At 40.7% G+C, this 13,178-nt stretch overlaps 1 protein-coding gene across 5 annotated transcripts in view; it reads right to left on the reverse strand.

Moving 5' to 3' along the window:
- Rapgef6 (Rap guanine nucleotide exchange factor 6) overlaps nt 1–13,178 on the reverse strand; it is a 170,896-nt gene that overhangs the window by 7,059 nt on the left and 150,659 nt on the right. For 4 of the 5 annotated variants that reach the window (XM_038325883.1, XM_038325882.1, XM_038325884.1 and 1 more), the window contains 3 exons: nt 11,015–11,203; nt 6,293–6,427; nt 694–925 (listed from right to left, as the gene is read on the reverse strand). In XM_038325883.1, the coding sequence (XP_038181811.1) occupies nt 694–925; nt 6,293–6,427; nt 11,015–11,203 (556 nt within the window). Of the gene's footprint in view, nt 1–693; nt 926–3,422; nt 3,905–6,292; nt 6,428–11,014; nt 11,204–13,178 lie in introns of those variants that run through there. The other variant, XM_038325886.1, reaches the window with a different exon arrangement.

The following is a 13,178-nucleotide window of genomic DNA, read 5'->3' on the forward strand; positions in this document are numbered from 1 at the left end:
TTTATAACAAGGTTCCCAAATATGGGCCACAGGTCCCCAACAGTCTTTTTCTGTATAGTTAGTGACAGAGAGGATTTCAGTATTTTAAATAGTATGTATGCCCAATCTGCAGCCTGCATGTGGGCACATATAGTTACAAACGCAGCACAATACAAAATCTGTAAATAGATTTAAGACACTGTGAGGTATTTTTTTTATGTACGTGTATGTGTGTGTGGTAACTCAATTGTGCTGTTTTTGAATTTCAACTGTTTGAAAGACAACATAGTCTCAATGTCAAAAGACTAGACATGAGAATAAAGATCAAGGCCTGGCCCCACTCTCCAAGCTCTTGTAATGTGCTAGATATACATGCTAGACAGGAAGTCTGTTGTATAATACAATCTTTCTGAGTAATCGCTAATAGTCAGGAGCCATGTCTCTAGTAACAGCAGCAGGCAGACAATGCATTCTTAGCAATCAATAGGATACATGGCAGAAACTAACTTGAATAAAGGGAATTTAGGAACACAAAAAAATTTTACCCATGTATCTTTCAAATAGTATGTATTTTCAAACTCAGTATGTACAACGGGCATACGTGTAGCCTCATACTCTTACTAGGAATGTCTTATAACGGACCTACTTGAAGAGGGTGTAAGGTCAGGTTGTGAGTGTTATTGATTCCATAGGAACACAGACATGGATGTTTACCCGTGACCAAGCTGACTGTGGTCTCTGATTCCTGAAGGATGATCTGTCTTTTCCAATGTCCCCGCCATGGGCTCAGGAACTGCCAGGGTGTGGGTGGAAGACCGTTCATCCTGCAGAGCTGCAGACATGGAGTCCACGGAACAGTTGCTCACAATGCTGGACCGAGAGGAGATTTCACTGTGGCTGGAGTCAGACAAGTTGTCAGACTTGGCTGATGGTATAAGTGTGTAACCTAAAGGAGAAAAGAACACTGATTAAACCAAAAATAGGGGAATAGGAAGGAGCAGCCAAGGGAACACCAAGAAAAAGTAGGGGACAAAAAACATAGTAGGAAATCTCAGTTTTCATGCGTGAGGATATGAGAATGGCAATTTTCTCCATACCTTTCCTATACAGCCATTCACCTACCATCCACACCACACCCACAGAACTCCACACTGAAGAAAAAGAGTCAAAAGCTGGTATTACTGTCCAGACTCACACTTTCAAATATTCAACAAAACAAGAGCAATGAACATATTATAAACATTAGCAAGTACATACAGTTTAGCTTTTCTCTTTTTAACTCTGTGCCCCCTTCTTTGATTGATATAAAATATTTTATGACCCATGCTGTGGAAGGGATAGGAATGGAGACAGGCTCAAAGAATTGTACCTGGAAATCTTCAAAATGCATATCCTTATCACAGATATTCTACTTATTCTACCCAAGTCTTTTCCCAAGTTGAGGATCACTATTTCAGTATTTTCAATCGATTATTTTTTTGCAATTCTAAGTAAGAATACAACTCATGACCTTGTATGGGCTGGGCAAATGAGAGCTCCAGTCCTGTTTCTGTGCATATGTGCATACACATGTGGTAGATGTTCATGCGGGTTATGTATGTTCATGTGTATACGTCAGAGGTCAAGGTGTCTTCCTTGACTGCTCTCTACTGTATTTCTGAGACACAGTCTCACATTGAATCTGCAGCTCCATTAGCTGGCGAGGCTAGCTGGCCAGAGAGTCTCTATCTTCCTGCCTTGTGCTATGGTAATATAACACACAATGGATTTTTCACCTGGATGCAGAGGATATGGACTCAGAACCTCACATTGAAAGATCTTCCTAGCCCTGGTTCAGTATTTTTAAACAACTGTTTTAGATTTGGACATGATTAACTTTGTTGGGAATTAAGTAGCTGAACAGATTAGAAAGTACAACGATGAAAATAGCATGTATCTACTTTCCAATCTTCTACATCTTACTGCACAGTGCATGGCTACAGAGGCTTTGTTTATTTTGGAGGGATAAAAGAATAGGGATGAAGTGAGGTGAAGGATCCAAAATCACATCTACAGTATGATGGTTAAAGGTACCAAGCGTTCTATTTTGAGACAGGGTTTCTCTGTGTAGCTTTGGTGCCTCTCCTGCTCTTGTAGACCAGGCTGGCCTCGAACTCAGAGATCTGCCTGCCTCTGCCTCCCAAGAGCTGGGATTAAAGGCATGTGCTACCATGGCCGGCCAAGGGGCCAGTCTTTAAGAAACAACAATACTTTGTGTTCTTAGGGCAGAGTGAGGTCTGACAGATCACATGACTTTTGAACTAATTCCCAGAAATATTCATTGCTAAGGAAGAAATGGAGGCTCTTGTATGTTACTGATTCTAAGTAATTAAAAAAGAAGACAGTAAGCTTAGTGCCAGGACCTCCTTATGCCTGAAGAATTTTGGCATGTTTAACTGAATTCAACTGAAGATAAAAAAATGACTGTGAAGTAACATTTTCAAGAGGTGCCATTAATCATTTCAAAGAAAAATCAAGATCCAGAAATGTATGGTTTACACTTGGGCTTATGGGGCCAAGAACAGTAAGACAAGACAAGCCAGTGTTTCTGACTTCTACCACACAGCCTTGCACTTGGGATTACTGTCACTCACCAGTGTCCATGAAATGATTCTTCCATTTTTAAGATGACCAAGACAATGGAAATGGCAAGCAAGCGTTCAGACAAGCCAGCCTTCTACTTCTAAAGAGAATCACTGTCTCTTTCATTATACAGATTTCTTTACTATTTCAAATCAATTTTATCTTAATGTTACATTATTTTATCCTTTGTTACATCAGAATCTCACAAGTGTAATTTATACTAAGGATTGTCTGGAACATTTTTTGAATCACATATACACCTGGCACTCGAATTCAAAGCAATGAGATCTGGGGTGGGACATGGTAATTTCACTTAAAGTTTCCAGATGATTCTGAACCCGTTGGGCTAACTTCCCTCCCAGAGGCATTTTGAAGTGATGACATAAGACATAGGAAAAGACGTGCTTTTTCTGGCTCATAGTTCCCCCCCACAAAGTTGAGGAAGTAAGATGGCAAACAGGTTCTGAGGCAGAGGGTGGAAATGGCTTGTGATGGGGGTTTACATGAAACTGAACATTGGTTCTTAAGTTCTCTCTGATAATCTCACTCAGTCTCAGCTGCTACCAGAAGAAAATACAGAAACTACAGAAAACAAGTAGACAAGTTTACTAATTCAACACAGCAGTCAGAGAACATACGTACAAGTGAGGCACAATAAATCAGTAATTCTTTGCTGCTAAAGGTTCTAGAGCACTCAGCATAAAATGCTTAATTGTGTTTACTACATCATCTGCCCAACCTCTGACAGATGGCTGAATTCAAGCCATATTTACAGTAATAACTTAAAATAAACTCAACACTAATATTAAATAAGGAACTTTTCAGAGAGTCTTTCTCCGCTTAGGCTTGAACCGTGTACAGAAGCAGCTGAGAGTGGTACTGTGGCCTCGGCTACTCGAGTCGCAGATGGCATTCCCTTTCTCATCTGTGAGGTTGCTTCCAACACCCTTCACTTTCTCACAGCTGTCTGTAGCTTGATTGTGATCTGTGTCCTCTTTTTGGCTGTTGACTAGTCTCTCCCTTGAAAGAGTTCTCTCCCTAAATCTTCTAAACGGGGATGTCATTCTTTTCCTGGTTGTGTTTTCACAACTTGTCCTGTCTCTATTCTCCTCAGTGGCCTTCTTCGTCCTGTCTGTTCTTTTTGCTGTGCTCCCAGTAATCTGAAGGATTTTCTTTTGCAAGTAAACCCCACCTATTCCGGGACAGCTCTGGCCACTGATCTTGGTGCTGGGCTCACGGGGAGGGGATGAGGAAGACCCTGAGAGTTGCAGCGGGATGCTGTGATCAGATAGGATACTGCCAACTGGAGAAAGAGATGCAAAAACCCTGACATGATCAATTAATTCTTTTCAATCAGTCACAATTAGCTTGGTTAACAAAACATTTCACTATTTTAAAACTTTATCATCTTGACAATACCTAACTGAACGACAGTAACAGTTCTTTTTTAATAAATGAAGAAGCTATATAGCTACTATACAGCATAAACACCTGTTCCTACAAGACAAAATAGGGAAGGTATTACCTCGCTTAGAACAAGCTGACCCAAAAAGAAAAAAAAAAGAAAAAATATTGCTGAAAGCAAGTCATACTGGTAAAAATTATAAAGAGAAATATGACAAGAATATAAGGTGATCAGAAACATTTAAGAAATGTTAATCTTAAGAAATGATGCCTTAGAATTTTCAGATAAAAAAACCCCCAAAACTCATAAAGGACTTGCACAGGCTGCAATATATACCTTTATATAGTGCCATTTCTGGTGCAGATGGGGCTCCAGGAGGATGTTCAGGTTGTTTGGCTTACCCTCCAATGTGTGTGGTGACATATGTAGGTGGTGGACGTCAGAGGACAATCTGGGTGGTGCTTGCCCTGAGGAGCAGCTCGCTGATTGGCCCAGCAATCTGCCTGTCTTGACTTCCGCAGGCTCAGGACAAAGTAAACTATCATCCTGAGGTTTCACATGGTGCTGGGGTTGCATATTTGCATAGTATGTACTTTATTAACCGAGCCATATTCCCAGTTCTTGGCTTCTAAGACACTTTAAATTCTCCTTATGTAAATATGAAATAGGTTTACTTTATTAGTGAGGAGAACAAACCTAATTCCAAAGTTTAACAAGAACTGAGAACAGCTGAATAATGTACTTTTACTGTAATAATTTTGTTCAGCTACAGGTTACTGGCATGAACCTGTTTATGAAAATAGATGTACCAAGGTTGAGTTGGGTTTTTCTATTTTTGGAAGGTTCTCATTATGAAAATCCAAATGGTCACAAACTTTCTACAAACTTAAGTATGTACCTTATATAAGTCTTCCTGCCTCAGTTGGCTGAATGCCAGCTGAGTATGTTACTCTGGCCCTGCAGGATCATTTGTGAGACTAAAGATCAGATCAGTTGTAGAGATCTGATGAAGGCGTTCTGGATATAGACCAAAAAAGGCACAGATCTGTGTGTCTTATAAAAGCATAATGAGATACAGCAGAATCAGAAACTGTTTTCTGAATATACCTACTATGTATATATTCCTTCTATATCCTGTTTGATTTCATGAATCATTCCTTAGTAAAATCTCAGAATCTCAGTTACCTGAGGGTAGAAAGGGCTGGGGAGCAAGGGAGCTAAACTATGCTGGGGCAACAGCAGGGAAAGGAAGAGACGCTCGATTTATTCACTACTGACAACATACAGAAATACCATTTCTTTTAAACTATATACATTGGCCCCAAGGCAAAGGGTCTTTCTGAACCTTATAAACAAGTCACAAATGGTAACAAAGAAGTAATAAGGGACAGAGTGTCAAACTAGGTATTACATCATTACACCCCAGCTGGCAAAAATAGTTCTGAAGAGAGAATCTTAGACCTTGGGAACAGAGTGAGCTGCAGGAGCTCCTCCTTCTAGCCAGGACTTACAAACTTCATCTCCCTTCTGGCCAGGTAATGCCTTCTGCTGTGATTATTTAAAGGGCATTGCCCTCCCCCCCCTTTTACATTCATGAATAGTCCAGGACTAGGGCACCTTTATCAAACCAAAAGTGGCAATCTAATTCTTTCCTTTTCTTTTTTGAGACAGGGTTTCTGTGTAGGCCTGCTGTCCTGGAATTTATATTGCATATCAGGCTAAGAGATCTGCCTGCCTTTGCTGCCCCAAGTGCTAGGATTAAAGGGGTACATCACCATGCCCAACTAAGACTGCTTTTATCCCCCTACATTTTGCACTTGAACAAAAACAAAGTTTTTTTTAGAGTGGGGTCTCGGGCCTTGAACCAAGAATGGAGCTGCTGATGGCCATGACCTCCTGACCCCCTTGCCTCCTCTTCCCAAGTGCTGGGATTTCAAGTGTGCACCATCATGCCCAGTATAAATACAGTTTCTTGTGTAACTTTATTTGCAAATTCTCTATAGAAATGTTCAAATATTGGAAACTGGGAAGATGGCACTGAGCACCAGCAAAGACCAAAACAACTATGATTTATGCCCTCATTTCTATTCAAGCTTGTCCTCTGCCCAAGAAGCTAAGAGTCACGCCCTAAATACTGGAGTTCTAGTTACATAATGACTGACACCTGAAAAATGTTTGAACAATTCAATGTGAAGCATTAATTCATGTTTCTTACAGACTGAAAAGCCAAGCGTGCTGACATGCTGTTTGGTCTGAAAAGAGCTAGCACGAAAGGTCCTATCTTACCTTTGCGAGGGGAACTCTGAGGAGATGCAGGAGGGCTAGAATGCAGAGAGGATGCCACAGAAACAGTGTCTTCTGTGTGCTTCTTACCACTCACTTCTTCGGTTGGTCCTAAACCCTTCGGAGGTAAACTTGTACCTAAAATTAAATAAACAAAACACATAGAAATAAAGCAGCAAGTAAGTATCATTTTACAATTAAAATGTGTGAGCCCGGTGGTGGTGACACACTCCTTTAATCCCAGCACTCGGGAGGCAGAGGCAGGCAGATCTCTGTGAGTTGGAGGCCAGCCTGGCCTACCAAAAACAAACAAACAAACAAACAAACAATCAAACACTCCCAATTCCCCCACCCCCCACAAAAAAAGGTGTGTAGCTGTCTAAACCACTAGTAATTAAAGCCCTGAGACAATGGCTGGTATAGTCAACCAAGACATGTAAGTGCACTCAGGGACTAAGTGACTAGGAGATGGCACACAGGTCTCATTCTCTAGATTATTTGTTCAAACTCAGTTGGTCAGTACAGATAAGATTATATTAGGAAATTTGTTTTGTGACAGAGGGAAATCAAATACACAGTCCAAGTACAGTGCCCCAACTACCCACAATGATATGGTTGCAATCTTGAGAGAAGACTGAGGTTCAAACTTTGCCCTCCCCTCTTAAAGTAGCCCCTTCAAGAGAGCAAAATACGCCAGAGGTAGTGTGTGGTTGCCAGCCTCGTCACCACCTGAGGTGCATCTCTGCTGTGGGTACACATGAGAGGCTGTAGGGCTGCCAGGTCAGCCCTTTTCAAGATCACTAAATTCATACTACAGAAGAAAAGTAAGTAAAGGACAGGAAGATTGGATGGCACTCCCAAAACCATTCTTGTCAAGTTCTATTCTCCACCAGCTGCCTATTGAGCAAAGATCAGATTCTGAAATGGATATTGTGGAATAATCTTTTCGTACACTGTGAATTTGTGTTATTCAGATTAGTTTAATAGAAAGCTGAACGGCCAACTGCTAGGCACAATTTTCAGGACAGAGAGGATGTTTAGGAGGTGGCAGAGATGTCAAGAGACATTGAACAAGCAAGACATGAAGGAGGAGAGATAACAGCCATGAGCCACACGGCAGCATATAATAGAAATGGGTTGATTTAAATTTTAAGAGCTAGTTAGAAACAAGCCTAAGTTTTTGGCCATGCTTTCATAATAAACAAGTTTCTGTGTCATGATTTGGGAGCTGGCTGAAGGGATGGAGAATGACTTACTACAAATGGTTCAGTCTAGTTACTTTTTGGAGTCCTAGGAAGTCACCGACTACTCTCAGCATAAAGCAAGGATGACTGTGGTGAGGAGCTGGTACAGCAACAGCAATCTTCTCAAAAGATGTGCCAACCAGCCTCACTTGCCTGTGAACTTATTCTACTTCCTCCTCCCCACAACTATAGTGATATTTCATTTGTATTTTAATAAACAATGCTTGCCTGAAGATCAGAATGCAAAACAGCCACACTACTCAGCCATACTGGCCAGGTAGTAGTGGCACACACCTTTAATCCCATTGCAAGAGAGGAACATAAAGCTGGATGAGACAGGAACTCGCTCTTTTTCGGTATGAAAATTTCATAGAGGTAAGAGCCCTCTAGTGGCTTGGCTGCTTTGCTTTTCTGATTTTCATGTTGAACATCCCAGTATCTGTCTCTGGGTTTTTATTAATTGTGATACATACAACTTTCTTTTGTTCAAATATATTTCAATCTTCTTTCTCCCCATCTTGTTTCTCCTTCTACTCCCTTTCCTCGTATCTTCCTGTCACTCTCTCTCTCTCTGTTTTTCTTTTTTTTTGAGACAAGGTTTCTCTGTAGCTTGGAGCCTGTCCTGGAACTCGTTCTGTAGACCAGGCTGGCCTCGAATACACAGAGATCCACCTGCCTCTGCCTCCTGAGTGTTGGGATAAAGGTGTGCGCCACCACTGCCTGGTCCTGTCACTCTCTTAACAGAATATCACTATATAGATCAGGCTGGTCTCAAACTTATAGCCTAGGTTAACATTGAACATGCACTCCTCCTGCAGGCCTCAGTCTCCCAAGTGCTATGATTAGAAGGGTGTACACCATGCAAGACTTCAAATCTCTTCAGTGGTTTCTCTGTGATTAACTGTGCTTTGCACTTGTGTAATCTAGACATATTTATGACTTCACTTCTCATGTCTGGGAGGCTGTTTAGTCTGGTGGCTAAAAAGCAAGGATTTTAAAGCCAACCAGCCTAAGATCAACTACCAGATTGACTATGTACTGGCACTGTGTAAATTTACAAAAATTCTGTGTATAATGAGGCTAAATTACCATCTCCTAGGGCTATTATGAAGACTAAGTAAATATATAAAATTAATAATAAAGATGGATTATGTCTGAAACTCAGCAAGTGTTAAATGTGAGCTTCAATTACTTGTGTGCATGTTTTTGCAAACTGGGCTGAGCCCCTATGGCTTTATGCACACTAGTCAAGCATTCTAATACCAAGCCAAATCCCCAACGCTGACCTTCAGTTGTTACTGGCTCTTAATAAGCATGCAATCTGCAGTACACCAAACTGTAGCTCCTGACAGACACCAATACTCAAGGAAACACTTAAAAGCGTTCTTCTAAAGGCCTTCATTATCCCTGCCTTTGCTAAAGGTTTCTTTTGCTTTTTATTTTACATGCACCATGTTAGTACATACATAGTAAGTAATCTGTCTGTATCTTTTTTTAAATATTTATTTATTTATTATGTATACAATATTCTGTCTATGTGTATGTCTGCAGGCCAGAAGAGGGCACCAGACCTCATTACAGATGGTTGTGAGCCACCATGTGGTTGCCGGGAACTGAACTCAGGACCTTTGGAAGAATAGGCAATGCTCTTAACCACTGAGCCATCTCTCCAGCCCATCTATCTGTATCTTTAATGACACTAGACTGAAACTGGCCATTTCATACTCAGCTCCATATGTCAGACCAAATCAAATTAAAATATCATACTTTGCTGGGTGGTAATGGTACACACCTTTAATTCCAGCACCCAGGAGGCAGAAGCAGGAGGATTTCTGTGAGTTCAAGGCAAGTCTGGTCTATAGAGCAAGTTTCAGGACAGCCAAGTCTACACAGAGAAACCGTCTTGAAAAACTAAACAAAACCAAAGAAACAAACACCCCAAAAATTCTATTAAGCATGACATATGCATAATACATGGATCATGTTAATAGTACCAGGAATCAAATCTAATCTTTTCCCATGTAAAAGTGGACATAGAGATACTGTTAAAACAACAAATAAAAGTAATTCCAATAACGTCTATATGGCTGAATGGGGAAACAGAATTTAAGATTACACTAATGTATTTTATGTTTAAAAAAATTTCTTATTTGGGTCTGGAGAGTTGGCTCAGAGGTTAAAAGCACTGAATGTTCTTCCAGAAGTCCTGAGTTCAATTCCCAGCAACCACATGGTGGCTCACAACCATCTGTAATGAGATTTGGTGCCCTCTTCTGGTAGGCAGCATACATGCAGACAGAATACTATATACATAATAAATTTTAAAAGGTTCTTAATTTATTATTTTATTTGTATGGATGTTTTGCCTATATGTATGTGCACTATGTGTGTGCCTGGTAACCACAGGGGTCAAAAAAAGCAGTGGATCCCCTGGAACTGGAGTAGTGGATTGTTGTGAGCCATTATATGGATGCTGGGAACCAAACCCAGGTCCTTCTGCAACAGCAAGTGCTCTTACCACTGTGTCATCTCTCTAACCCTGTCACGTAAAAATAACTTTATTAGCTGTGTGGTATAGGTATGCATAAGACAGTACATATCCCAAGGAGGTCGGAGGCATCTGATCACTTGGAGCTCAAGTTACAGGCAGTTGTGAGCCACCTAATGTGGGTGCTGGGGATCTAGTGAGTTCTCATGAAAACAGTACACCCTTATAACTGAGCCATCTCTCTAGCTCCTACGTTTATTTTTAATTAAAATTTTTGTTTTTACAATTTTGTGTGTATGGATGTTTTGACTATATACCATATTAGTGCAATGCCCATGGAGGCCAGGAGAGGATGCTGGATCCTCTGAAAGTGGAGTCACAGATGGTTGTGAGCTGACATGACAGGTGTGGAAGAGCAGCCAGTGCTTAACCACTGAACCATCTCTCCAGCCTCATACTCTCTCCATGTTCTTTTCTCCTAATGAGGTCTTCAGAAGAGGACATTAATGAAAAAAGCAGTGTATAGGTATTTTCATAAAAAGCAATTTGATTTTCACAGGTTTTGGAAGTTTACATCTGGAGTATTTGAAATACATCTTTGAATAAAGAATGAATTTTAGCTTGAAGTGTTACCTAAGATTTACTGTAAATATTCAAGATATACAGTTATGTAAGATTTCTGTTGATAAACAGATTTCAGCACACTTTTAATCCTAGCACTTGGGAGGGAGATGCAGGTGGATCTCTGAGTTCAAGGCCAGCCTGGTCTACAAAATGAGTTTTAGTACAGCCGGGGCAGTCACAGAGAAATTCTGCCTTGACAAACCAAAACCAACCAATTGACCAACCAACCAAACAAACAAAAAAACTCCACATTGTCATCAAATACACTGAAGCAAAACAAAACATTTTGATGTAATGACCATATTATTCTGACATTGTTAGTAGTTTTAGAAATTAAGAGGGAAATGGATTAGGGCTTTGAGCACTCACTCAGCACATGGTCTTTGGCTTGTCCTCTCTTTCTGATGGGGTGCAAATTAACTGCTGGCACCTGAAGCACCTGGCTCACTCTGTGTGGCTGATGCAGGTGGACTTTCGCTGTTTGGCCAACTGATCTCAAAGGCACGGGTGACATTTCAGATGACTTGGCTGACCTTTTTTCAGTTATGTTCTTTGTCACTATAAGGAGAAAGAAGGGTCAGATAACTGCGCATTTTTAAAAGACTATTACAATTGACAAGTAGTTGTTTAAAAATCACATCATATACAAAAAATTAAAGATATACTTTCATAAAAGAAATTTAAGCATAAATTATCTCTTTTAAGCTGTTGTAGAACATATTGTTTGATTATCTACTTGCTGAGACTGAGTTTGCACTCTCATCTATAGGACTGGAATGTTCTCACTGGATCAATTCCAGCATGCCTCCAGTCCTCCAGATGACAGCATGAGAACTAAGATGGAGATCTAACCTACTATCTTCCTTCTTTATGTTCCATAAACCTCACAACTCCCTCTGTTCTCAGGAAAGACTCAAATGCCTCCAGAGAGGGCTGTAAAGCCATGAAGATTCACTGTCTTCACCGTGTACTTCCCTACTCTTCAATCCCATATGCTTGAGGTTTCTATCACGTCAGCCTCTGCCTTGGTTGGATCACTTTACACCAATGACCTCTTGCACCTTTCAGATCTACTTTCTTATAAACTCACAAAACTTTCCCTAACACTGCAATGACTATACTAGTGAGGTCTAAATACATAGACGGAATGGGGGGGCGGGGGAAGGAGGGAGAACACCACAAAACCCCCAAATCAGTACTGTGGCCCAAAGGCAAGAAATTCTTCCTCATCCAGCCCTTTCAGTCCTTTGGTTAAGTATTCAGGAGGGTTTCATGCATAGGCCTCAAACACCAACAGAAGACTACTTGTGCCAGCCCAGCTGTGACTAGGTAGTATTCATGCTTTCACTGTGAGCCTGAAACTGATTGATCCTCCTGTCTTCTCAGTAGCTGGGACTGAAGTGTGTATTACCACACTAAGGATAATGTCTACGGAGTACTTAGTAAAGATGCTGCTGCCATATAGAAGGCTCTCAATTTCCAGTGTTATTTCTTTCTTCAATTTTATAGGCTTGATAAAGAATCAGAAGACATAAAACATGTTCTTTAACCTTAGCCAAAGTTTCAGATATTTATTTTTTTAAAAAGACAGAGTCTTACTGTGTATTCCTGGCTGGCATGGAACTCTCAGAATCTGCCTGCCTCTGCCTTCTGTGTGATGGCATTAAAAGCACAGGATACTATTGCTAGCATTTTTCCATTCTTGAAAACAGGTGAGAATGAAGAAAACCTTGCCCAATGGTAATAAATGAAACTCAAACTCTGCTTACATCCATTATTGTCAGTACAAACATATTCCACTAAATTTCTCCAGTGGAAGCATTCAATATATTGTTTTTTTTTCCTTTCCTTTCTTTTCTTTTTTCTTTTTGAGACAGGGTTTCTCTAGGTAGCCATGGTGGTCTGGAATTCACTCTGTAGATCAGACTGGCCTTGAACTCCCAGAAATCTGCCTGTCTCTACCTACTGAATGCTGGGAATAGGGGAGTGCCTGTCTTGAATATATTGTTTGGATAATAGCTTAATCCACCCCCCCACAGACAAGCTATGCAGCCCAGGCTGGCCCTGAACATACTATCCTTCTGTCTTAGTCTCCCAAGTACTTTTAATCACTGGAGTGCACCTGTGAGGGCTAAAGTTATGTTTTAAGTTTTAATTACAGTGCATAAGAGAGCTAGAAGACAAAAATGTCTCTAATATATAAACTTTACTTGCCCAAGGGAAGTTAACTTTCTGGAATACTGGGGGCTGTTCATATAAGATAATAAGCTATGTGTCTTCACTTCTGTAAACAAGGTTGGTTGCCCCAGAGCTCAGGGTGTACTTATCACTCACAGGTGGGAAGACTGTAGGCAGTAAGCACATCAGGATATATGTTTGTCCCCAACCCCCATTGGACAAAGGCAGGAAGTATGTAGTCTTGTGAGCTTTGCCTTTATAAGCACCTGACTAACAATAATAATTTGTAGCCATTCTCTGGGAATTCTGGGTATGGACCTGGCCAGTGTCCATTGTCCTGATCAGTATTTAATAA

The sequence above is a fragment of the Arvicola amphibius genome, chromosome 4 (assembly GCF_903992535.2).
Source record: "Arvicola amphibius chromosome 4, mArvAmp1.2, whole genome shotgun sequence".
Taxonomy (NCBI): domain Eukaryota; kingdom Metazoa; phylum Chordata; class Mammalia; order Rodentia; family Cricetidae; genus Arvicola; species Arvicola amphibius.